Below are 27,283 nucleotides of genomic sequence, written 5' to 3'. Positions count from 1 at the left end.
TGTCTGTTTATTTCTTTTTTTTTTGGGTTTTCCTTTTGGCTCGGGGCACCTAGGCTTTCTCACTGGATTAGCATAGAACTTTACATTTCAAAATTCTTTTGCCGACTCAAGGGATGAAGAGCTCCATTAAATTTAATTTTAGCAACTGGCAGACATTTTCAAAAATGTTTTCCCTAACTAAGCCCTACCATATTTAAATTTGCTACTATTCGTTTTTTATTCAACCTAAGGCAAATAAATTATATTCTACTTTTAATGTTTTTAAATATTTTTTTTAAATCATAAGGGTCAATAGTACTTAAATAAATTATTTCCAATATTATTTTAAATATTTTTTGAAACTATTTCAACTAGAATTATAAATTTTATTTAATTGTTTTTGTACATAAAATTAGGCTTTAATATCTCAACAAATATTTTTTCCAGTTTTTCCTTATCCATATTCTTAAACTGCTTATCCCAAAAAGACCCCCTAAATCTGCCAAAAGAGGAAGGACCCTAACTTCGTTCAATTGAAGGTGCCACATTTAGTTTTCTCATTTTCGTCTCGGGGAAGAAAGACACATTTTTAAATTGTTTTGCCAGCCGTACAAAAGTTCGACAAAATGTGTTAATTTTCGTGGCCTATTGTGCGGCACTGTTGTTGCCATCGGGGGCTTTCTATATGGGCGACGTCTAATAATTTTGATTGCTGCCAGAAATTCTTAGACAAACGGCCGCATTTCGCATTTCGTTTGGCTGACTAAGTGAGGGCGAAGTAAGTGAAAAATAATAAAAACAAAAATAATAAAATACACATACAAGTGAGAGCGAAACCAGAAACAGAAGCCCCCAGAAGTGGTCGACTCAGTGACTATGTTTTGTAGCCCCCTTTCGGATTTTACCCTCCTTGGTATCCGGGTCTAAATTCGACACATTTTTATAGAGTTTATGCGTTTATTACGCTAATTGTTGTTGCTCTTTTGCGGACGATAGCAAGTGATATGAAAACTTTGACTAGATTTTTTTTGATTCTTTTGTTTGCTTTTTAGCAATTGTGATTTGTTTTTGAGTCATCGAAACTTTTGCTCGAAGTTTATTGGGATCAAAAAACCCGCTCAAGTTAAGCAGTCTTTTGCTGCAGGTTTTTTTTCTCAGTTTATAAACAAACAGAGAAAAGAGAACATTTTCTACCAGATAAAAACATCTGCAGAATAAATGGTTGGACAACTTACAATCACTGCAAGCAATGTTAATTGCATTTTAAGCTACGGACAGCATTGTGTGACATGGATTATATACCTCTTCAGATTTTTAATAATTAGGGGGAGTTTACTCACATATCTTTGAGTTTAAATTCTAAAATAAGACTTCGAAAGTGATAATTTCTGTACTCTGAGCTGAACCATAGCCCCTCAATTTATTTTAAATACATTTTTGTTTTAAAATTAAAACAAATTATTATGATTCATCAAGTAACAATGTATATTTATTTCGCAACAAGGCCTCTAAAGTATTTAAGAAACAAGATCTTCAATTTTCTCTGGATGTTTTGAAGCCAGGCCTTGTATTTATAAATATAAATATATTGCGCCATCTTAGTAATTCCCTTTTTCTCCACTTGTTTTCCTAATACATGCTTATCCATACCCTTTGATCTTGAAAACTCTCTTGGGAAAGCCGCCTTTAGAGCTTTTCCCCCCTTTAGCGTCATTAATCACCTGGCACTTTTTTTTCTACTTTAAACCAACAAATGCTTCGATTAATCAGCGAATCGCTTATAGAAAACCAGTGATAACAATCTATAAAAGCGATTAATTTTTTTTATTTCCATAGGTGCTATTTATGGCATTTTGTCATTTGGCTATTCTTGATCTGGCTTTGACAAACTCGACGCCCCCGTATTTCGTTTTTTTTTTAATTATTCACCAGAGCCACCTTTTAAGGTCTTAAGGGGCCCTGCAACAAGTTTTCAGGTTTAGTTTTAGTCCGGGTCTCGAGAGTTCCTACACCGATCACTTCACTTCACTTAACAGTTGTGCACTTTGATTTGCTTTTTTTTCGTATTTATTTTTGTGATTTATTTTTATTTTTCAAAAAATTTGTTTCCAAGCACTTGGGTGGCACACACACAATAGTTACACTTGGAAAAAAAAGTTGCGCTTAGAATGGGAAACGCACTTGGGGCACACGTGCTGATGTTGCTGCTGTGATGTTGCTGTTGCCGCTGTGCTGTTGCTGCTGCTCAGAGGTCTGATTTGCAACTGGCAACTGGCAACTGGCAACGGGCAACGGGCGATGCGATAAGCCGCTTCCGACTGCCAATCGGTGGTCGCCTCGGCTGGGACCCGAACCACCGCCCTCTGACCGCCGCACCACCGAGCCACCGAACCACCGCACCACCGGGCGGTGGGTGGTTCGATTCGAACATGTTGCGCACCGGGAAACATAACCGATCCGGTGGCCAAAAATTGGCAGGCAATGTGCAAAGGCAATCAAACAAATAAACCAAATCGAAGGGCTAACACTACAGTGGGTTCAATACTTCCAAATTTTTTTCATCTTTCTAGTATTGCCAAAAAAAACAATATTGTTTCCGAAATTTCATAAAAAATATTAGATTTCCAAGGCGTTAACATTTTTTATATAAGTCATTTGGATATACATTTCTAAAGCTTTTTAAAAATTATCACATGAAATTAAAGCATAATTATTAATTATAAAACCATATAATTGTTTTCGATATTTATTTCCACTAATTGATTTTATTGTTTTAATATACTTTGTGGTATATTAGAACTTTAATTTTTAAAAGTACTATTATATTAATAGTTTTATAAAATATTTTTAAAATAGTATATATTTGTATATTAAAATTTAACAACTAATGAAGCTGTGGTATTTTATGTGTAAATTTTAGTAAAGATTTTTTAAAAGCAATTAAAGGGTTATAAAAAGATTCCTTTTTTTTAGTTTTTTCATAAAAACTAAACCTAAATAAAATTTTTTTTCCTTAAAAAAATTATAGGAATTCTAACTTTTTGCTTAAAACGTTTTCTCATCTATATTTTTAACTTATTAAACTTTTTGTGTTGATAGTAAAAATGTTCACAATATTTATCAAGCAACATAAATATTAATTTTTCTTATATTTTTATTTTCTACTTTTCAGCGGTTTTCGGGACACTGTGCAGGTGCAAATAGCCCGGGACCGAGCCAACATGTTGTCGGCTGGTTGGCGATGAACTGGGCTAACATGTTGGCCAGCCGGGCCTCAAAAACCCTCGGAAAAGTCGAAAAACAAAGGCTAGAAATTCGGCTGAAACTGCAGTTGGAACTGCAAATTGTGAGGAATTTTCGTGATGATGGAGAAATGCTTTCTACTTTCCATCGCAGGACATTCCCCACGGACATGGGCAGACAACAATGGGCCCCACTTCGGCTTGTTACATTTGGCGAGCTGGGCAACGCTGCGTATGATTAACGAAATTAGCAAACATTTATCAGTTACTGCAGGGAATCCAGCCAGAAATGGAAAGTTCGCTTGTCACAACTTATGGCCCACTTCCGCTTTCAGTTTTTCCCTCCAGCGCCCCGCTTTTCCGCTTTTCCACCTTTCCAGCTTTCCACCTGCCATTATGCAGTTAAAGTTTCTAAGTCAATTTCGTTTCAGTATTCGAAATTGTTTGCCTCCTTTGTTGGCTCTCGCTCTTTTCATTTCTTTTATTTCCATTTCAATTCGGTTTGTGCAAGTGTTTCGCTTTGTTTAATGGCAATTAACTTGGCCGGTTGGGCAAAGTTTCGTAATGAACTTAAGTTAACTTGCCCGATTATGCAAGCTTGTATTTAACGTTAAAAAATAATATTATTCATTATTTATTTAATGGGAAAAACCCATAAACAGAAAACCACTTTTCGTTTTTTTTTGTACTATATTTGTAAGCCATGTGTGAGCTCCATCTGAATAAATGTGTTTGTAGGTAAAACTATAAAATCTTGTTAAACCTGAAAAATATCTTACATTTTACATATAAGAACATGGATAAAAGTGCTATGAAAAAATCATCTGCCTATTGAAGTCAAGCATCAAAATGTTTAAACCCTTTGTTGGCATTGAAAGCAAACAAGCATCCAAAATGCCACAAATATTTCTATATCATGTCAGCTAAATATTACAATACATATTTTATTTGTATGCAAAACTTGTCTGATTCGCCTCATCTTCTTTGAATGCAAATGCACTCCATTTGATTGGCTTTGTTATATTTCAAACGAAAGGGAAATATTTCTCCTTCTATGCATTTTTTTGCTGCCACAGCAAAATTGAACATGTTCCTTGATATAATTGCTTACTTTTTATACATACATATAAATTCAGGTTATATGAACACCCACTTTATAGTTAGCATAAGTAAAGCGGCGGATGGCGATAGAAAATGCCAGTTAAATTGATTGAACATGTCGAGAAAGGACCTTTAGCCCCATCTCCGCCCATTTGCCGGCATTATCCCTTGCCGCCCTCAATTATTGACGGTCTGACAATTCTGCGGTGCATCTGGGACACGTAGGAAAAAAAATAGAGAAAAGGGCTGGAAAAATTCAGAGCAGAGCTACCGGTTCCCTAATGAACACTGGTCAGAACTCATTAGGTCTGAACTCATTTTCCCACAATATTTTTCTCCCATTTCTCCTTTTTTCGGACCTTTGAGCACCTTTAATTTGGTGTTTTATGGTTCTACTTGAAATCCTCAAGAACACACTTCAAAAGCCGGTGAACATTTATTTTTATTTGCTTACATCGGGTTTTGTGTTTGCCTTCACTGAAAATGATTTCCATGAAAATTTCTATAAGATCTAGTAATAAAAGGAAACTGTGCAACACTGTAAATTACACTATTATTTTTATCACTAGGCTTAAAAGTCTTAAAAAAAAAATATTGTAGGTATATGGCGTATTTTAAATCGGAAGAATAATTGATAAACTCTTGGTTTGTAAGAACAATTTGAAAATTGCAACGTGTGTATATAAACTAAATTTTTTAATGCCTTATTTAATTTTAACTATAATAATTAAACATTAAAAATGATTTATTTATTTATGGAGTATATTGGACGTTATAAAAATCAAGGATTCTTTTTATTGGTTACCTGAAATTTATAAACAAAATACCAGCACCAATAGAGTTATGTTTGCCTTTTGTCGCAACTATTTACAATTTTCGCTACTTACGATTCATACACCGCGTAAAGGTTATTAAAATAATGTCAAAAGAGGGAAGAGACTCACCTGAAAAGAAAGAAAAGAAAATAATGGTTATTAATTCAATTGGCGGGGATAAAGCGCAGTCAAGTATTTCCCAGAAATTCATATGGAATATGAAAAATATTTGCTCGACTTCCAGACTTCATTACGTATGTAAAATGAGGACAAACAAATAACAATTGCAAATAATTGAGTCATGAATGCGAATAATTGTGGCTGACTGGCACCTGCATATTTTGATTGAACCTTTTTTAGCAGAATAATTTCAAAAAAGTATCACGCTAAATAAATTTGTAAAAAAAATTTTTATAAATTTAGTAATTTAAGAAAGGACATATGCGTTTTAAGAGCTTATCCGAATTTCCCCCTGTTGAAACTACAGAATTTCCATTAAGCAAGAGCAACTACAACACCCGGCTTTTAACGCAACGCAAAAGAGGTTTCATAAGAAATCCTACCCACTTAATTCAGAGTGCAAGCTTACTGCGTTAAGTTAAGCTTCATCTTGATTTCTGAATAATTGTTCTTCAGATTAAGATTCACCAAGAGAGTAAGTGCAATTTCCGGTTGTTAATATGAGGTAAAGTAGTTAAAGTTTCCCTGTTTATGCAGAATGCAGGCTCACTGTGTTAAGTTAAGTTTGAACTTGACTTAAGTAAGATTATTCTTGGAAGGAGACCTTTGAGTTATTCCGCATCCCCCACCACAATATCCTGTTCTAGCCAACTTGGCAGCTGACAACCGCAGAGCTGACTGTCCACTCAAAAAGTGAGCACAAACGGAGTAAAATATCCCACACAACCTGTGGGTAACCTTTGCTCGAGACCGAGTGGGGAACATGCACAGCAGTGGCCAAAATACTAGCACTGGGCTATGAATAATGATGGTATGTTAAATCACTTTTGAAAAATGTCAAAAGATGAAATATTTGAAATTATACGATATATAAGATAAATATTAGATATATATTATAAGATATCACAGCAGTGGTCAAAATACTAGCACTGGGCTATGAGTAATGATGGTATGTTAAATCACTTTTGAAAAATGTCAAAAGATGAAATATTTAAAGTTATTCGATATATAAGATAAATATTAGATATATATGATATAAGATATCACAGCAGGGGTCAAAATCCTAGCACTGGGCTATAAATAATGATAATATGTGAAATCACTTTTAAAAAATGTCTAAAAGTTTAATAAATAAAGGTATAAAATATATAACAACCGAAGTTATAAATTATAAATATATTTCAGAAGATAGGATCTAGGACTTTCCCAAAATAATTTTGATAAAAATGTAAAACAATCCAATTGAAAATAAAAATTATTTATTAGATAAAGAAGTTAAACTATTTTTTAAATAATACCAAAAATAATCCTACGTCTAATAATGATTTAAAGGCATTATCCTAAAACAAGGTATTTGTTTTTTTTTCAGTTATAAAAAATTTTGCTATACTAAGATTTATTCTGTGATATAATAATCTCCTTTTAAGATAGGAAATTTTTTTTTATTTTAAAGAAGGAAAGTTTTGTGTGAGTTTTGATCTATAATTTGTTGACATCTTTGTGTAGAAACCCTGCTTTTAAGCAGAAAATATAGATACATGTTCAATGTTTTTCAAAAACCTTTAAAGATTTTTAAATGATTTAGAACTTAAATGTAGCAGTTCGCTATTATTTGGAACGCTGCTGTGCTCCGTTTCCCGGCCAGATTCTATTTTCCTGACAGGCTGCGTGGTCGAAGGTCAAGAAAGTGGCCTCAAGCTCCTTTTAGATGTCTTGCTGCAACCAGCGATGTCAAGTGCAGCGATTGCGTGACCTTGAATCCAAGGTAAATGTCAGGGAAAACTTCCTTTCGATTCTCGGGAATCGCCACGGGATCGCAGGACTTGTTTTACCTTTTGATTGGGAGCTTTAAAGCCCCATGGGCTTATGGTGGGTTGTAGTGTTGGCTAAAACAGGATAGTTGGCAAAACATCTGGTCATGGTGAAAGCTTATTCCTGGTGAAAGTTGGCTTTTTATAATGGTGAAAATATTTATACAAATATTTCTGAAACCTATGGAAAGCTTTGCACATTGCTTTTTTATCTAAGCTTTTTGAAAATTTAAAAGCTGTCACATGGCGAATACTTAATTTTCGCGGGCTATATTGTAAACGAATTTAAATGGTAAAGGTATTTTTAAATGTATATCAATTTTTTTTATTGTTTTGAGAATATTTTACCAATTATATGAAGTGTCTTACATATTTAAAATCTAATTATTTTATTTGTTCATGAAAATGATTTTGTGAAAGCCTTAAATCTTTATTTATGACATATCCTTACTAATTTAGACAATTTTTTTTTTAACGTTGATTATATATTTTTTAAATATTTTATAGTTCAAAATATTCCCAAGGTTCGTTAGCTTATTGTTTATTAATACCACTTGATAAACACACATGTTTTACAATGATCGTAATACTTTGATATGGGCATTTCCAGGGGTCGCGTACGTACGTTCGTACGCACTTAGTGCAAATAAAAAAAAGAAAATAAACGTTTTCTGAATTTTTTTGTTCTATTCGATAGCATTTTGTTAGCTCTTTGCTTAGTGATAATTATGGAATCGCGAACGTACGCAAAATGGAAGTTGGCTTAATCTAGTAAAATGCATTTAATGCCATTTAATTATGAAAATACGCAAAAATTACGATGATTATGAAGATCTTTTCATTTCGGCCTGCTTGACCATTTGGCGGATATGCCCATATATAATCATTTCGTTTATAAGGGAAGTCAGTGAAGAATACTGTATGGTTTAAAAATCAGCTGTATGCATAAACTTTTTGAGAGCGAAATTAAACTGGCTTGAACTTCACGGAAATAAGATAAAATATATTTGTTTTCGCATTTTGCAATTAATTTAATAAAACTTTTAAAAACTTTGACTCTTCCAAAATTAGTTTTCTGGAAACCAAAATGCCGCAAAAAACATTACTTTATTTGTAAATTAAATGAGGGAATCAACTACCATTTTGAAGATTCTCCTTATTTACTCTACAGAAAATGACTCAACTTTGTATTGCCAAAAATGAAACAACATTTAAGCACCGTTCATGTATTGATTAATTGTAGGTTATTTTGGGACGACCTGGCTTCTCCAGGCCCCTCCCATAGTTATAAATAATAATAACCGAACACCCAACCGCCCACATTTAGCTGAAGTTCAATGACTAGCAACAACGGAGCTCCACTCAGGCGTGAATTATGGTGAGGGAACCCATAACCCATAGCCCATACCCATTTCCATTCTCAATCCCAATACCCAATCCTGAACCCTTAATGTCACAAAAGAGTTGGATAATGCATGCTTGAGGGGTTAGGGGGCCATTGGGGGTTAAAGGGTTAAGGGGTTGTGCGCGCAACAGTTGATTGCCATCGGGGAAGATTATGTAAATCAAATTGTCCAAGAAGAATTTGCCATCAAATGGGGCACACAATTATGGAAGCAATTAAACTGGGCCAAATATATGCACATTTATGCAATTGGGCTCGCTTGGCAAAATGCCAAGTCAATATTTATTTTCTAATCAGTGCTTCCTAATTGACATAATTCGCACAGAAAAACACCGATTTCAAAGTTGTAAAAAATACAGCGATTAATACAAGGGATTTCTGTTTTTAAATTATCTATTTTGACTCTATGAAAATACTCAAAAAGTTTTTAAAAATATATTAAAAAAATATTTCAAATCGCTTTGTTGTTTTAAAGACAATACTTTATGAATTATTATGGCACTTTAAAACGTACCACTTTTGTTCACATTTTCTTTTGAATTCGCATAAAATGATTGAGTACGAGTCACCTCAAGGCTTTTCCTGTGATAAATTATTACACCATTTTCCACTCACTCGTACACAGACAAAATTCACTCACGCATCTGTATGGACAGGCCTGTACACTTAAAGAAATCGATTAAAGTATCCTGAAACTCTTAAAAAGTTTTTCAGGAAAATAATAAATATTAAACGCATTTAAATGGAATTTTTTGCAGTTTTAAAATACTTTTTCATATTGCAAAAGTTATAAATAAGGGTACATAATGGAAAGAACATTTAGGTACATTTTTAAGATAATTTTTTAGAAGTGTAAGTTTTATTATTATTATTTTTCAAAGGAAGAATAGAATTTCTGACTCCCTTTTTGCCTTGACAACCTTAAAATGTTTTTGAATATCAAAATACTTCAAGGATATTTTAAAAACCATATTCTATTGTCTTAACTGAGAAGGGAAATTTGCGTCGTGTACCGTTGACTGCATTGTCAGCAAGTTCATTTCCGCTGTGGCCACACAAAATGGCGTGCAAAATGCAAAAACAATGGGCGCGAAAGAGAGGGCCTGCGTCGGCGGGAAAGAGAGGGCGCCAAGTGCTCTCGTTGATGGGCAACATTAACGCACGCGATGTGGATGTGAATGTGGATGTGGATGTGAATGTGGATGTGGATGTGAATGTGGTTCCATGGGATCTGTGGGATTGTCAGCATTCAGGGACTTTGGACAGCGACAATTGCATGTGTAATTTGTGTTTAGTGGGCTGGAAATAAAGTACCGGGCCCCGCCCCCCGTTAAGTGGGTCGAACAAAAGAATTTCAGGTGAAACTCTGCATTCCGGAGCAGAAATGGCGAGCTATTCGCACAATAAAGCAGACAATATAGGGCTCTCCACCGGATTTCGGCCACTGAATGCACGGCGTTTCGATTAAAGGTACTGTTTAAATATTCGCCTTTGTTCTGATATCATTTTAGTTGGCCAGGTTATCAAAATATATTACTTCCACAGACTACAACTTAATATGAAATCACTAAGAAACACGCCTAAAAGTATGCAACAATATGTTTTTAGTTCGGAATTACCATTCATTTGGAGGGAAGACGTAATTTTGTACTGCATACTTTTAGACACCTTTATGAGTGATGTTAAAACATAAAACATTTTTACATAACCATAGCAACCAAAACGATGTTTTTAAAGACACCGTTTTTAAGATATTTCTAAAATCTTTCGATTTTTGTCCCAACAACACTACTACATTTTTTAATCTTTAGTATTTATTAAAAAAAAGTTTTTTAAATGCTTTTTATTTTGTTAATGTCTTTTTGAAATCTTGTTATCCAATTCTTCATTTACGACCACGTTTTTTAGGCTGCGGTTTCGGGGATTTCTTGATGATTGGTCTTGGCTTTGGCTGGGGTTTTTGAGGTTGCTTTGGGTTTCCACGTGGCTTTGCCTGGGGTTTTTGAGGTGGCTTTGCCTGGGGTCTTGGAGGTGGCTTTGCGTTTCCACGTGGCTTTGCCTGGGGTTTTTGAGGTGGCTTCGCGTTTCCACATGCCTTTGGCTTGGGTTGGGGTTTACATTTAGGTTCAGGATTACATTTGGGCCGTGGCTTCGGTTGGGAATTGGGGCACTTGGGTGGAAGACTCTTGCTCCCACATCCAGATCCTCCTTTAGATCCACAGCTAGATCCACCTGCGGATCCACATCCAGATGGTCCTTTTGCTCCCGGGTGATGAATTATGGTTTTAGCTTTCGGATGCTTGATGGTTTTTTCGCAATGAGATCGTTTGATTGTTTTTCCGCAAGAGGGTCGTTCGGTTTTTTCGCAGTGGGGTTGCTTTGGGGTGCTAACTGTGGTTGGTGGTTCGGTGCTGCACACTGGTGGTTTGGTGCTGCAAACTGGTGGTTTAGTGCTGCAAACTGGTGGTTTAGTGCTGCAAACGGGTGGTTGAGTGCTGCAAACGGGTGGTTGAGTGCTGCAAACGGGTGGTTTAGTGCTGCAAACTGGTGGTTGAGTGCTGCAAACGGGTGGTTTAGTGCTGCAAACTGGTGGTTGGGTACTGCAAACTGGTGGTTGAGTGCTGCAAACGGGTGGTTGAGTGCTGCAAACGGGTGGTTGAGTGCTGCAAACAGGTGGTTCAGTGCTGCAAACGGGTGGTTCAGTGCTGCAAACTGGTGGTTGTGTGCTGCAAACGGGTGGTTGAGTGCTGCAAACTGGTGGCTTAGTGCTGCAAACTGGTGGTGTAGTGCTCCAAAGGGGTGGTTGAGTGCTGCAAACTGGAGGTTCCGTGCTGCAAACTGGAGGCTTAGTGCTGCAAACTGGTGGTTGTGTGCTGGAAACGGGTGGTTGAGTGCTGCAAACTGGTGGTTCGGTGCTGCAAACTGGTGGCTTAGTGCTGCAAACTGGTGGTGTAGTGCTGCAAACGGGTGGTTGAGTGCTGCAAACTGGAGGTTCCGTGCTGCAAACTGGAGGTTTAGTGCTGCAAACTGGTGGTTCAGTGCTGCAAACTGGTGGTTTAGTGCTGCAAACTGGTGGTTGAGTGCTGCAAACTGGTGGTTCAGTGCTGCAAACGGGTGGTTGAGTGCTGCAAACTGGTGGTTGAGTGCTGCAAACTGGGGGCTTAGTGTTGCAAACTGGTGGTTCGGTTCCACAAACTGGTGGTTCAGGGTTGCAGTCTTCCGGATCCGGATCGCATCCTGGGGGTTCTGGGTCGCACTCTGGTTGAGATGAGTTTGCCGGGGATTGCCCAACCAGCACCACCAAGCCCACAATTAGCACCGCAAAGCGCATCTTCACTACTGCATTTACAGCCGAAAAAGGCTCATTATATACCCATTGCATTCTGACCTTGACCCACCGTATTACAGTTTTGGGTACACTCAAAGAATTTAGCTCATAGATGAAAAGGTTAAAATAAATGCTTACAATATTTTAATAATTAAAACAAAAACATAAATCCATTCACGTGAAAAAAGAGAATTAGCTTTATAAAGATGGAGGCACCATGAAAAAACAATGGGTTATCTAAAAATATTTGTTGCGTTTATTAATACACATAAAAGTAATAAACATTTTCTTAGAGTGTAGGTCTTCCACAAATATTTGTGGAATAGAAAGGTCTGTTTTCCATTTTTGGCCGCCGGATTGACTTAAGCCAACTTAACATGAACACCAACTTGAGTTTACTTAACCGCAGCTGCTCGAGCATTCCACGTATTAATTGCCATATTGATCATGGTATTGTTAAGTTTCTGTTGTCTTAAACTGGATAAATTGAGTTGTGGAGAAATGGCGTGTGTTACTTGTGTGTACAAATCAAACGGTTTTGTTTAAAACGTTTTTATAATGTTTTTACCATTTTTTTTTTGGCAATAGTTGGTATATGCTTGTTTCGATATAGGTAATTTTCAAATTTTTTAAAAAAAGCAGTACATTTTTTTTACGCAGCCTTTAAACAATTAATTTAGATTTTATTTAAAGCTTAAAATTATTTCAAATAAACAAGACAACGCTTTAAATAATTGGAATACAATACAACTTCTTACCAATATTAACAATACTAAAACTTTTATGAATGTTACCGTTTCACAGTCACGTGTTAAAGTGTGACCATATTTTTATTTCGGACTAGAAAAAATGGTTTTAAGGGAGAACTCAATTATTAAATAGGGTATTTCAGGGAATTCCAATCCTTAAATTAGAATCTGAGATAAATTTTCTCACCGACTTTCTGAAATTACCGATATAATTTCGTATATGTTGGTCCAAATGCCATCACCAGCTGGGTCCAATCACCTGGTATATTGTTTCCCAACGTTTTTTGTTTCAACAGATTTTTTTTTCGACTTTACTTTGGCCTTCGCTTGCGTAAATAAGACGTTGACTATAAAATGCGCAGAACCCTTAGACCGAACGTCAGAGATAGATACTAGATAGTGTCGAGATGAAGTTGACAAAGTTAATGCTGGTTTTCCTGTGCCTCGGGCTTTACGTGACCCTAGTTGTGAGTGCCGATACGGATACAGATACGGATACGGATTCGGCCACCGATTCTGATGACGATGACGAATCTTCAACGGATGCCAGTTCCACGGAGAGTGCTGATGATGGTAGTAGTAGCGATGTCGATGATACCGATACAGATTCCGATACAGATACAGATACCGATACAGATACCGATACAGATGACGATGAGAATGAGACCACTACAGCAGCTCCAGTGGTGAAAAAGAAGAGGACCAACAACAAGAAGAAGGCCAACAGCAATAGGAAGAAGGCCAACAAGAACAAGAAGAAGGCCAATAACAAGAAGAAGGCCAACAACAATCGCAGGAAGAAGAACAACAACAGGAGGAAGGCAACCAACAACAACAGGCGCAGAAACAACGCCAGAAGACGTGGTTAGAATGGAAAAAAACCTTTACAAAAAATCAACAGTATCAATACCATGTGCTTTAACAAATACAATTTTTTTTTCATGATTAAATAATTAATTGGGGTACTGGTGTGGTTCAACTGCACACAAAAACGCTGCATATTTTTTCGGGAATGCAGAAGGCCATATCGGTAGAAATTAAAAAAAGGCAATCTGTATGACCAATTCATGGAGGTAAGCATACAAAATTCCTCGCAAAAAAACACACAATTTCATATTGAAAAAAGAAAATCACTGAGGTGTGCTTAAAGAATCAGTTTCCATTCTATGGAGTTGATGAAAAATCGTCTAACAATAGAAGTTCTCTCTTGCGAGAAATATTCTGTAAATATTGTGTCTACCATTCAAACAAATCGCGAACATTTTGCCACAAAGCAACTATAAATATCGAAAAAAATCTGTTTGTGTTGCAGACAAGGATAAAAAAGAACAAAGGCTTCAATATAAAATTACAAAATATTATGGACACAATGTACACAGAATGTGGCTGCAAACTAGGCAACAGTATTTTTACCACAATATGTGCAGTGGAGCGGGCTAAAATGGCTGTCAGAAAATCTCAACAGGTGTCGATGACTTATCGATGAATGGCTCTTCAGCTTTGCAGCTTTCAAAGCGCCCACAATCTGCTCAATTATCCAGGCTATATAAGTTATTCAGGCCCGACTGACAGACACACACACACACACACAGCTTTCTCCGTTGGCCAACTTCCTGCGGTGACTCAAAGTTTCTGTCACTTTAACTTTTCTAATTCGATTAAGTCGACTAACTGCAAATTGATTTCATTGTAAGTCGCTAATTGGCCGACTTCATTGGCCTAATTTTTAAGTTGGCGCGGCGCGGTTGCCTTTGCTTTTCCAGCAAGTAGTGGCTTTCCATGACGCCTGGGTCACGTCCGGGTCTTGATACGTTAATTTAGCAAACAGTTGTGCAAACATTGCCAAAAAGCAAAATAATTAGTCGAAATTCGCCAGCATTTTGTGCAATTTTTGTGGCGGCTTTCGCTTTAATTCGCTTTGTTGACGACCCACTTGAAGGCCGCCTTTTCTGTACTCCCCCGTTTATTAAAAGTTGTCATTTTAATGCGACTGATTAAGGGCTTCAAAGGAATGCGATTTGTACTATATACAAGGTGCGTGGTAGTTTTGTGGCTTTCTATTTTAATTTTATATATAATTAGCTTTGTATGACATGCGCAATATTATGGTACGTCAGTACCATTCAAAGTGGTCTTTAGTCGTAGCTTAGCCAAATCAAGGCGTACAGCTAAAAGACCGACTGTTTTGAGCAGCATGCTACAAATGCTATCGATCCCCATCATTTTCAGGAACATTTATTTTTTGACCCATTTTCGCATTTTTTGTATCGGTTATTTTTGGAATTCAGATTTTAGTCATAAATTCTCATTTTTTAGTGGTTTTTCAGTCGTAGCTTAGCCAAATCAAGTAGTACAGCTAAAAGACCGACTGTTTTGAGCAGCTTGCTACAAATGCTATCGATCCCCATCATTTTCAGGAACATTTATTTTTTGACCCATTTTCGCATTTTTTGTAAGGGGGTACATCGGTTATTTTTGGGATTCAGATTTTGGTCAAAAATACACATTTTTTAGTGGTTTTTCAGTCGTAGCTTAGCCAAATCAAAGCGTACAGCTAAAAGACCGACTGTTTTGAGCAGCTTGCTACAAATGCTATCGATCCCCATCATTTTCAGGAACATTTATTTTTTGACCCATTTTCGCATTTTTTGTAAGGGGGTACACATTTTGCTACAAATGCTATTGATCCCCATCACTTTAAGGAACATTTATTTTTTGACCCATTTTCGTATTTTTTGTAAGTATTTTTTGCTATCGATCCCCATCACTTTAAGGAACATTTATTTTTTGACCCATTTTCGCATTTTTTGTAAGGGGGTACATCGGTTATTTTTGGGATTCAGATTTTGGTCAAAAATATACACTTTTTAGTGGTTTTTCAGTCGTATCTTAGCCAAATCAAGGCGTACAGCTAAAAGACCGACTGTTTTGAGCAGCTTGCTACAAATGCTATCGATCCCCATCACTTTAAGGAACATTTATTTTTTTGACTCATTTTCGCATATTTTGTAAGGGGGTACATCGGTTATTTTTGGGATTCAGATTTTGGTCATAAATACAAATTTTTTAGTGGTTTTTCAGTCGTATCTTAGCCAAATCAAGGCGTACAGCTAAAAGACCGACTGTTTTGAGCAGCTTGCTACAAATGCTATCGATCCCCATCACTTTAAGGAACATTTATTTTTTGACCCATTTTCGCATTTTTTGTAAGGGGGTACATCGGATATTTTTGGGATTCAGATTTTGGTCATAAATACAAATTTTTTAGTGGTTTTTCAGTCGTATCTTAGCCAAATCAAGGCGTACAGCTAAAAGACCGACTGTTTTGAGCAGCTTGCTACAAATGCTATCGATCCCCATCACTTTAAGGAACATTTATTTTTTGACCCATTTTCGCATTTTTTGTAAGGGGGTACATAAGTTATTTTTGGGATTCAGATTTTGGTCATAAAAACTCATTTTTTAGTGGGTTTTCAGTCGTAGCTTAGCCAAATCAAGGCGTACAACTAAAAGACCGACTGTTTTGAGCAGCTTGCTACAAATGCTATCGATCGCCATAATTTTCAGGAACATTTATTTTTTGACCCATTTTCGCATTTTTTGTAAGGGGGTACATCGGTTATTTTTGGGATTCAGATTTTGGTCAAAAATATACATTTTTTAGTGGTTTTTTAGTCGTATCTTAGCCAAATCAAGGCGTACAGCTAAAAGACCGACTGTTTTGAGCAGCTTGCTACAAATGCTATCGATCCCCATAATTTTCAGGAGCATTTATTTTTTGACCCATTTTCGCATTTTTTGTAAGGGGGTACATCGGTTATTTTTGGGATTCAGATTTTGGTCATAAAAACTCATTTTTTAGTGCTTTTTCAGTCGTATCTTAGCCAAATCAAGGCGTACAACTAAAAGACCGACTGTTTTGAGCAGCTTGCTACAAATGCTATCGATCCCCATAATTTTCAGGAACATTTATTTTTTGAGCCATTTTCGCATTTTTTGTAAGGGGGTACATCGGTTATTTTTGGGATTCAGATTTTGGTCAAAAATATACATTTTTTAGTGGTTTTTTAGTCGTAGCTTAGCCAAATCAAGGCGTACAGCTAAAAGACCGACTGTTTTGAGCAGCTTGCTACAAATGCTATCGATCCCCATCACTTTAAGGAACATTTATTTTTTGACCCATTTTCGCATTTTTTGTAAGGGGGTACATCAGTTATTTTTGGGATTCAAATTTTGGTTATAAAAACTCATTTTTTAGTGGGTTTTCAGTCGTAGCTTAGCCAAATCAAGGCGTACAGCTAAAAGACCGACTGTTTTGAGCAGCTTGCTACAAATGCTATCGATCCCCATAATTTTCAGGAACATTTATTTTTTGGGTACATCGGTTATTTTTGGGATTCAGATTTTGGTCAAAAATACAAATTTTTTAGTGGTTTTTCAGTCGTATCTTAGCCAAATCAAGGCGTACAGCTAAAAGACCGACTGTTTTGAGCAGCTTGCTACAAATGCTATCGATCCCCATAATTTTCAGGAACATTTATTTTTTTGACTCATTTTCGCATATTTTGTAAGGGGGTACATCGGTTATTTTTGGGATTCAGATTTTGGTCAAAAATATACATTTTTCGGTGGTTTTTTAGTCGAAGCTTAGCCAAATCAAGTCGTACAGCTAAAAGACCGACTGTTTTGAGCAGCTTGCTACAAATGCTATCTATCCCCATCACTTTAAGGAACATTTACTTTTTGACCCATTTTCGCATATTTTGTAAGGGGGTACATCGGTTATTTTTGGGCTTCAGATTTTGGCCAAAAATACAAATTTTTTAGTGGTTTTTCAGTCGTAGCTTAGCCAAATCAAGGCGTACAGCTAAAAGACCGACTGTTTTGAGCAGCTTGCTACAAATGCTATCGATCCCCATAATTTTCAGGAACATTTATTTTTTGACCCATTTTCGCATTTTTTGTAAGGGGGTACATCGGTTATTTTTGGGATTCAGATTTTGGTCAAAAATATACATTTTTTAGTGGTTTTTTAGTCGTAGCTTAGCCAAATCAAGGCGTACAGCTAAAAGACCGACTGTTTTGAGCAGCTTGCTACAAATGCTATCTATCCCCATCACTTTAAGGAACATTTACTTTTTGACCCATTTTCGCATATTTTGTAAGGGGGTACATCGGTTATTTTTGGGATTCAGATTTTGGTCATAAATACTCATTTTTTAGTGGTTTTTCAGTCGTATCTTAGCCAAATCAAGGCGTACAACTAAAAGACCGACTGTTTTGAGCAGCTTGCTACAAATGCTATCGACCCCCATAATTTTCAGGAACATTTATTTTTTGACCCATTTTTGCATTTTTTGTAAGGGGGTACATCGGTTATTTTTGGGATTCAGATTTTGGTCATAAATACAAATTTTTTAGTGGTTTTTCAGTCGTATCTTAGCCAAATCAAGGCGTACAGCTAAAAGACCGACTGTTTTGAGCAGCTTGCTACAAATGCTATCGATCCCCATAATTTTTAGGAACATTTATTTTTTGACCCATTTTTGCATTTTTTGTAAGGGGGTACATCGGTTATTTTTGGGATTCAGATTTTGGTCATAAAAACTCATTTTTTAGTGGGTTTTCAGTCGTAGCTTAGCCAAATCAAGGCGTACAGCTAAAAGACCGACTGTTTTGAGCAGCTTGCTACAAATGCTATCGATCCCCATAATTTTCAGGAACATTTATTTTTTGACCCATTTTCGCATTTTTTGTAAGGGGGTACATCGGTTATTTTTGGGATTCAGATTTTGGTCATAAATACTCATTTTTTAGTGGTTTTTCAGTCGTATCTTAGCCAAATCAAGGCGTACAACTAAAAGACCGACTGTTTTGAGCAGCTTGCTACAAATGCTATCGATCCCCATAATTTTCAGGAACATTTATTTTTTGACCCATTTTCGCATTTTTTGTAAGGGGGTACATCGGTTATTTTTGGGATTCAGATTTTGGTCATAAATACTCATTTTTTAGTGGTTTTTCAGTCGTATCTTAGCCAAATCAAGGCGTACAGCTAAAAGACCGACTGTTTTGAGCAGCTTGCTACAAATGCTATCGATCCCCATAATTTTCAGGAACATTTATTTTTTGAACAATTTTTGCATTTTTTGTAAGGGGGTACATCGGTTATTTTTGGGATTCAGATTTTGGTCATAAATACAAATTTTTTAGTGGTTTTTCAGTCGTATCTTAGCCAAATCAAGGCGTACAGCTAAAAGACCGACTGTTTTGAGCAGCTTGCTACAAATGCTATCGATCCCCATAATTTTCAGGAACATTTATTTTTTGACCCATTTTCGCATTTTTTGTAAGGGGGTACATCGGTTATTTTTGGGCTTCAGATTTTGGCCAAAAATACAAATTTTTTAGTGGTTTTTCAGTCGTAGCTTAGCCAAATCAAGGCGTACAGCTAAAAGACCGACTGTTTTGAGCAGCTTGCTACAAATTCTATCGATCCCCATAATTTTCAGGAACATTTATTTTTTTACCCATTTTCGCATTTTTTGTAAGGGGCTACATCGGTTTTTTTTGGGATTCAGATTTTGGTCAAAAATATACAGTTTTTAGTGGTTTTTTAGTCGTAGCTTAGCCAAATCAAGGCGTACAGCTAAAAGACCGACTGTTTTGAGCAGCTTGCTACAAATGCTATTGATCCCCATCACTTTAAGGAACATTTATTTTTTGACCCATTTTCGTATTTTTTGTAAGGGGTTACATCGGTTATTTTTGGGATTCAGATTTTGGTCAAAAATATACATTTTTTAGTGGTTTTTTAGTCGTAGCTTAGCCAAATCAAGGCGTACAGCTAAAAGACCGACTGTTTTGAGCAGCTTGCTACAAATGCTATCGATCCCTATCACTTTAAGGAACATTTATTTTTTGACCCATTTTCGTATTTTTTGTAAGGGGGTACATCTGTTATTTTTGGGATTCAGATTTTGGTCAAAAATATACATTTTTTAGTGGTTTTTTAGTCGTAGCTTAGCCAAATCAAGGCGTACAGCTAAAAGACCGACTGTTTCGATCCGTCAATTCAGTCCGTAGTGTATACTTAAAAGTTTTTAAATAATCTCAATTTAGCTTTTCTCTTCTCAGCATTTCGTTCTAATATTGAGAACATTGATACCAAAATGTACTTACACGGTTTTTAAGAACGAATGTTCTCAAGTCAAGAACAATGTTCTTGGATATTTCTATCTGTGTAGAGTTACTAATAAGGCAGGAAGAACAAAAAATACTTTCTATATAGATTTTTAAGTAAATATTGCGTACAGGTGATACTAGAAAGTTACAGAGTTGCCATTGCTTTTTAAGGACATAGGGTGACAACTCTGCTTCTCAGCTGATAAGTTTTGTCGAACGACAATTGCTAACGCAGCAACCCAACGGAGATGGTGAAAAAATTTTCGTCTGACAACTTAGTTTGACTTTTGATATTTATAAAATTGGTTTTCGGCTGTATAGACTTGTCCTGCGTAAATTATTTTTTCTCGCACAAGTTCCCTGCCGTCAAAAGTCGAATTTTGTGCTCCATCGATCGGGATAGGCCAAAAGAAAGGACGCCCACGAAGGGCAAAAAGAAGCGCAGAAGGCATTCCAAGACTTTTGACCGGTAGGACGGAAAAGAAATGTTTATTTAAGGCTGAGCAGCCAGAATGTTGTCCGCACTTATAACATGAGTTCTCTTCAATTTAGGTAATCAATGCCTGTTCAAGATCCAGAAATAATTGAACCCTTACTATCAGAGACCTCCTCTGAACTTCTTTCGTTCTGGTAAGCCATCTTTAGTAAATTAGGCAAATCATTTAAATCATTTCATTAAAATCACATTAGTGCCCCGGTATTAGAGCCGTCGCACGACGAGTTATTTCTGCATGGTATTGGTTTGAACTTCGGAAACCAGCGGAACCCTGAACCCATGCACGGTAGATCCGACGAGTAGCTAATGCCACCACCAAGATCATCTATGGTACTCGAGAGCGGACGATTACCAACCCAGAACAACGCGAAATAGGTGCCGAAAGTACGCGGGTTGGAGGCAAAACATATCTTCGATGTAGATCATACCCCGATAATGGCATCTTTATATCCAAACCGCCAATTCGTACGATCCCGATCTGCTGTCGTCATCGGATATTTGGAAGAATCCGTCGGAAGCGGAGAGGCCTCTGAGTTGTACCCACAAAAGCAATGGAATGCCTGATGTCCAAGGAAACATCCTAGAAATTAGTTGAACCCCAAGAAAATAGTGCTGAGAAGGGGCTTTTCGACTGGGATCGGCAGATCATCTTTGCAAATACGACAATGCTGAAGGTTATCACTACCATTTGCTGTGGACAGCCTTACTTATGCCACAATATGGCTGTATGGTTTGTCGAGCCCCTCGGATTTGAATCAGTCGTTCAAGGCTTGCTGATCATCCAACCCAAATTTTTTGGGGTCAAATCCGATCGGGAGATAATTTTTACAAATGTAACGATGGTCTCCCGATCGCCTTTGACCACAAAAAAATTGGGTTGGAAGATCAGCGAACCCTGACGGAGTGGATCAAAGCGGAGGGGCTCAACGAACCTTACAGCGATACTGAGGGTACATAGGGCCCACGTCGTTTCTTCAGAACCGTTCCTTTGTGAGACGAACTTTGTTTACTATGTGAACAAGGAAATGGCCGGAGTGTCAGATAGACTCTATGACTAGCGAATGTTCCAAGTGTTTTCCAGGACTGAGGCTGAGACGGATAAAATGATCAAGGCCCCAAATCAATCAGCAACCGAAGTGATAAAGAGGCAACTACCAAATTCAAAACCTAAGGACCCACTACGAATAAATAACTGTTCAATGTTTACGCAGTTAAATAAACATATCAAACTTAATGGGTAAATTTTAAGATATAGTTCTGCTGCGAGCATACATGGGGGGCACCTCTACTCACCGAACGTTGGCCAGCGTGTGGCGACGGTTCTTGAGGTACCGACTGTGGTACTTCTGCAGGTCGCCGATTGACCCCTGCTCGGCCTGCATCTTGCTGGTGGGCAGCAGCTGCGAGTTGCTGGGGTGCGAGGAGGCGAGGGCGGAGGCCGACGACGAGGTCAGCCGGTGGTGGGCGGCGACGCTGACGCTGCTGCTGTTCTGGGTGCTGTTCTGGGTGGCGGTGCCGCCGGTGGTGCTGCTGGAGGCCAAGGTCTCGTTCGAGTTGCTGCCGATGACGGTGGTGGCCGACGAGGAGCCGCCCGTCGATCCGATGGGCGCAAGGACGATGCGCGACCAGCAGGACTTGTGCGGCTTGCGGAACTTTAGTTTGATGCGCGGCGAGGGCGTCGAGGAGGTACCTGCCATTGAAAATAGAAAATAAACCCGGTTTAATTTATGATGATTATTCGTAGATTTATATTTACTTATTTCTCTATTAATGTAGGTCAAAACTTGCTTATAATCAAAGTAACTAAGATAAGTAAATGCATTTAAAAACTGAATACCTATTACAGTTTCCTAGCACCCAACAAATTCCTTTTTATTTTAAAAGTCACGAATGTGGGTTTGTTAAATATACATAAAGATTATTAATATATCAAATTACATATTACACTTATTTACATATTTTTTCTAAACTGCTAACCAAAGGGTAGAACTTTATAAGATGATAAAGATTTAATATTCAAAGGAAAAATGTTTCGCTTTGTTTTTAATTCAGGGCAGTTTTTGTTAATTTAAGAAATGGCAATATTATATTCATTTTATATTTAATTTATTTGTTTTAATTTTAAAAATATAAATATATATAAAATATATAAAATATATAAAATATATTTCATATCTTATCTATCTGTTTTCTTATTATATTTATAACTGATTTTAATGCTTTGAGTATTATTTGTTCAAATACATTATAGGAAACTTTAAGTCCAATATGCAGATATTACTTTTTAACATTCAATCTTTGTTAATAACTTCTAATTTAAGATGATTTGATTTTTTAATTTTATATATCTCAGGTATACAAATAACTTGTTAATAGATAGTTTCATTTGGGGGATTTTAAGGTCTGAACCCCAATAAAAATTAAAATACTATTACACAAATAAATATATAATAATTGCTGACATGTATTTTATTGAAATCAATGATACTTCTAAGTAGTCTATAGAGAATTACCTGCAATATACTCCTGCGGTGGCTGACTGCCAGTGGGCACTGTGCCCGCCGACGACGAGGTGGCCGAGGAGTGGTGCACGCTCTCGCAGCTGCCACAGTAGCCACTGCCTACGGTGATCGGCGGTGGCAGTTGCTGCTGATCCTTGAGGATCGACTGGTGCTTGGAGTTGGCCTGCTCGGACTCCTCCTCCTCCTTGATATGCGGCAATGGGGAAGTCTGCGGCTGGCAACTGCAGCGCTGTTGATTCTGGCTGGTATTCGAGCTTGAGCTCGAACTGGAACTCTGATTGGGATTCGGGCTTTGGACCTGATTCTGTCCTGGATTCTGGCCGGGATTTGTGCCGCTGTACAGGGTGACCTGGCTGAGGATGTTCCCGCTGCTGGGCACCAAATGTGGCTGTGATTGCGAAAATGGTGGCTGCTGCTGCTGCTGCACCACCGCGGTGGGTGAGACACTGGCGTCGCTCAGCGTTTCCGGTTCCGCTCGGCGGGCGACCAGACCGCTGGCCAAGCTGGCGGCTGCTATGTCCGCCGCACTCAACTGCTGGTCCAGCTCCTCGTCCACGTCGTTGATGAGGGTCTTCAGGGAGATCGGGGTGGTCGCCGATGTGTCGATGGTGTCCGCCAGCGAGTGCTTCTTCTTGCTGCCGTACAGATCCAGCTCGGATCCGGATCGCGATTCGTATCCGGTGCGGTTCAGCAGATCGTCTGCACTGCTGTTGCCGTTGTTCCGCTCCTGAGTGTCTCGCTTATAGTCCTTGGGCTTCTCCAGACCACTGTTGCTATTATCCTCTGGACCGCCAATGGCCTTGAACTCCTCCGGCGACTGGGCGGGTGTTTGGGGCGGGCTTGTGGCGGGGGCTGCGGAGCCGCCCCCGCGACAAGGGAGGCAACACCGAAACACTGTGCCACCGAAGCACTTTGTTCTTGTCTTTGATTTCCGCTTGCCACTCCCACTTCCACTGCCGCTGCCTCTGCCGCTTCCGCTTCCGCTCCCACTACCGCTGCCACACCCACCGCCTTCGCTGCCGCTGCCACTCCCACCGCCCCCTCCAACGCCGCCACTGGCTGCCAGGCCGTTGGCACTGCAGCTGCCACCTAACCCCTGGCCGTTTCCGTTTCCGGTCGCGTTGCCGTTTCCGTTTCCGTTGCTGCTGCCGCTGCCGCGATGCTAAAAATGCATGGGAAAGTATTCGAAATCAATCATTTTTGTATTATTTTCTAATATTTTGTACATCTTTTGTTTGTAACTAATGCTTAAACTTAAAAACAAATATGGAGGTGCCACCAAAATCACTAGAGTTTTAAATTCTCTTTAAAGTATGGTGAGCAATAAACATCTTCGACTTTGGAGGAATCCATCATAGTTCCTTAGAATATTTATTAAAAATGATAGTACCATTTACAAAACTAAGACTAACACAAGGGGACTACAAGATAGTAGGATAGAGTAATTACTTAAGATATCTTTTTTGGGCCTTAGAACAGCAAAACATAATAACAATGCATTTCTAGTGATTTCTGTGGCAGCCCTAGAACTTATGAGATACAAAACTATAACTATTTTCTGGATTTAAAATATATTAAAAACGTAAAATAAATATGAGCTGAATTTTTTTTATTTAAGTTTGTTTCTTGATTTGTTTTTGAGCCAAGTCAAAGAAATTTTAAATATAAAATCTTATAAATAGCATATAAAAATCCTATTCCCCCTCCACCTTGGCGGCATTCTTGTTAAACGAGAAACTCTGAGTAAATCGCGCCAAACGCATCATTCCCACTGCGATTGGGAGTTATCTGTGGGGCGAAAACATGTTCATTCAAGCGTAGATCTGTAATGAAAATGAAAGGAAACAAAGTATTAGGAACAATATTTCTTTTGGTAATTTAAATACTCTATTAAAATACTAAACATTTTTCAGTATTAATTAGGTTTAAATGTCTTCTCTAATTTTGTTTTGGCTGGCATTTTTACTTAAAATTCCATCTCGAATTCCCCGACTCACTTCTATGTCAATTAGCGTTTAAGTTCGCATTTCTACGCGGCCAACGGCTTCTGTTCCTCCCCCCGAAAGTCCAACCATTTTTCCCCCATTTCGACTTGTTCTGCCGCCCGAAAGTATTCCACCTGGTTGGCTGCGTGGGGGAAAGTGGGTTAGTCACATATTTGCCCACATTTGCGAGCTCTTACAGGGACAAACGCCAGCTGCACAAACTGACCCACATCCTGGCTGTTTGGCTATACGGCTAGATGGCTGCTGGATCCACTTTAGCTTCCCCTTAATTAGTCCAACGTCGGACATCGGAGGAACCGCTGATATCTCGTGCGAGAGATAATGGAATGGAAACTGCTGATGATAGTGCTGCCCTGGCTGCTCATCTGCAAGGTCCTCTACAAGGTCGAGGACTTCACGGAGCCGGATGTCGCCTACCACAGCCTGGACTACCATCCCGAGGACTATATCGATTCCTTCACCGACTTTCAGAAGCATGATTACTTCCAGTACTGAGATGAAGTAGCCCCTACTTTTTTGTTATTTTTGTTTAAGTGCCTTTAATAAATCAGTGTTTATGTAAATCACCTTAAGTTATTTATGCTTTACTAAAACTGAAATCTACACAGATTGTGTTCAAATCGGTATGACATATTGTCATGTTAAAAGATAAAAAAATGTTAAGAACATCTTTGTTAAAGTATTTTTTGTTTTACCAGCAAAGCTCTGAACATTTCCATATTCCAAAATGAAAATAAATAATAAATCATTTTTCTTTATTTTCTATAACAAACAAGAACTAGTAGATACCCTTCATTTTACCCCTGCACTTTGGGGAATTTCACCAGTAAATATATAATATAATATAATTATAAAGCAGATATACATAGCTTTTTCATTGACTAATATAAGTGGTTTTTAAAGGTTGTAAAATGTATAAAACATTCTGCCCTATGCTTATTCTATTAGAACTTTCGATATGTACGAAACTTTTAATATTTTAATGAAAATGTATTTTATCGCTATTTCTGAAGTTATGTGCACTTATCTCAGAAACAGCAAAGTAAATCTGGTCATTTCTGTCGCAGAAAAAGTGGTCAAATTTCCCATAGTGCCATGTTGCTCAGTCTGAATTGAAAAGCTTTGCATACACATAGGCAAAATATTTATATGCAGAGACAACAAGAAGTTAATCAACTTACATAGGAGGAAAAAACCACAAATATTTTTTCAAAAAATGTGGATCTCCAGAATTTCAGGATTTTTGGGTGTATTCCAACCTGCTTGTGCTATCTATCTATAGAATATATGCTGGGCTATGTTATAGGACTCCTACGAGTAAAGGATATACAAATCAGATGTGTTAAACATTCGATACACAGATGTTGTATTTCTTAACGTAAAAATAAAGGTAAACAAAAAATAATTTATCAAATAACACCAATTTTATTTCGATTAGTTATTTTTATCCTACAGAAAATGGATAGTTGGTAGATATTAATCGATAAACTGTTAAATAAGGGCTATTATAATTTAAACAACCTTGGGGAAAAGACCAAACTGGCTTTTAACTTAAATACTTCCGCACATTAACTTCCAGGCCAGCTAAATTTTGCACCTCGTCCCAAGGCCACATCATCTTTGAACAAGTGAAAGAGCAAGTTTGCGAATATTTTTGCATTAAAATAAAATTTACGCAAAATAATTATCAAATATTTACACAATTGACAGGAAACCCCTTTGCACTGCTCAAAATGGAATACTAATATGTTAACAAAGAAAAGTGACCTCAAAAATGATGCTTTACCAACCATTTCTAAAATTTTTGCATACGGATACTTGCAAAGCCCAACTTAATTTAAACAATAACAAGAGTAAACAATTGGTTTGGCTAAAACTTATTGCTTCGTTTTCATTTTTGTTTTGTTAAGAAAATAAAACTAGAAATGGCAAGGTACTTGGATGGATTTTGGGAGCATACTTTCGCGAGAAGAAGTAATAAAAAATAATAATCATTATTGAACTAAAATAATAATGCGAGTTACTCATAATAGTGTTTTATCAGAAATAAATTTTCGGTGAACCCGATTCCGGGAAAACAGTAGATCTGATTTTTTTCCAAAAATTTAGTTTCTTGGAGCAAAAAAAAATGTTGTTGAGCTTTGAAAAACTATTTATGATAAAATAAAGATTTTAAACATTATATTGCTCTTTATTTTTTTTTAGATATTTGAATTTAGACAAATTGTTCTCCAGAAATCGTATTCGCAAGACAGTCTATGACCTTGTTACTTTAAAATTTTGTAAACCTTGCAGAGGCTATTACCTTGTATTTCTTTGATTTAGAAAACATTTATTTTTAAACACAAAGAAGAGATTTTGAAAATGGCTTTTTCCTAATGGGGAATTTTTAAATTGACGTTTAAATATTTTTTTAAAAACTTTCAAATAACAGGTAATTTGACGTTGAACGCCAAATATCGCT

At 37.3% G+C, this 27,283-nt stretch overlaps 3 protein-coding genes across 5 annotated transcripts in view; 2 read left to right on the top strand and 1 right to left on the bottom strand.

The window, feature by feature from the left end:
* The window catches only part of dnc (phosphodiesterase dunce), a 142,802-nt gene extending 118,208 nt beyond the window's left edge, over nucleotides 1-24,594 (bottom strand). The window contains exons 1-3 of the mRNA XM_036819816.3: nucleotides 24,523-24,594; nucleotides 22,805-23,975; nucleotides 21,585-21,981 (exon numbers count right to left, since the gene is read on the bottom strand). Coding sequence (XP_036675711.2) covers nucleotides 21,585-21,981; nucleotides 22,805-23,975; nucleotides 24,523-24,579 — 1,625 coding nt within the window. The 5' untranslated portion in view covers nucleotides 24,580-24,594. The remainder of the gene's footprint in view (nucleotides 1-21,584; nucleotides 21,982-22,804; nucleotides 23,976-24,522) is intronic.
* Pig1 (Pre-intermoult gene 1) lies at nucleotides 13,011-13,549 on the top strand. 3 transcript variants are annotated; one of them, XM_065867629.2, is made up of 2 exons: nucleotides 13,011-13,183; nucleotides 13,259-13,549. In XM_065867629.2, the coding sequence occupies exons 1-2, from the start codon at nucleotides 13,018-13,020 to the stop codon at nucleotides 13,477-13,479; spliced, it is 387 nt and encodes a 128-aa protein (XP_065723701.2). In that variant the 5' UTR covers nucleotides 13,011-13,017; the 3' UTR covers nucleotides 13,480-13,549. The 3 variants fall into 3 exon arrangements, with proteins under 3 accessions (XP_065723701.2, XP_065723700.2, XP_016942283.2); XM_065867628.2 differs by having other exon boundaries at nucleotides 13,247-13,549; XM_017086794.4 differs by having other exon boundaries at nucleotides 13,011-13,549.
* A 263-nt stretch (nucleotides 24,595-24,857) lies between the features above and the next one.
* ng4 (new glue 4) lies at nucleotides 24,858-25,399 on the top strand. Its single transcript, XM_065867631.2, has one exon. It carries the CDS (start codon nucleotides 25,141-25,143, stop codon nucleotides 25,312-25,314), a length of 174 nt encoding a protein of 57 aa, XP_065723703.1. The 5' UTR covers nucleotides 24,858-25,140; the 3' UTR covers nucleotides 25,315-25,399.
* Nucleotides 25,400-27,283: the final 1,884 nt, after the last annotated feature.

This window comes from Drosophila suzukii, chromosome X, assembly GCF_043229965.1.
Source record: "Drosophila suzukii chromosome X, CBGP_Dsuzu_IsoJpt1.0, whole genome shotgun sequence".
NCBI classification, from domain to species: Eukaryota; Metazoa; Arthropoda; class Insecta; order Diptera; family Drosophilidae; genus Drosophila; species Drosophila suzukii.
The sequence above is the reverse complement of the archived record's forward strand: the minus strand, read 5'-3'. Positions and strand labels throughout refer to the sequence as shown.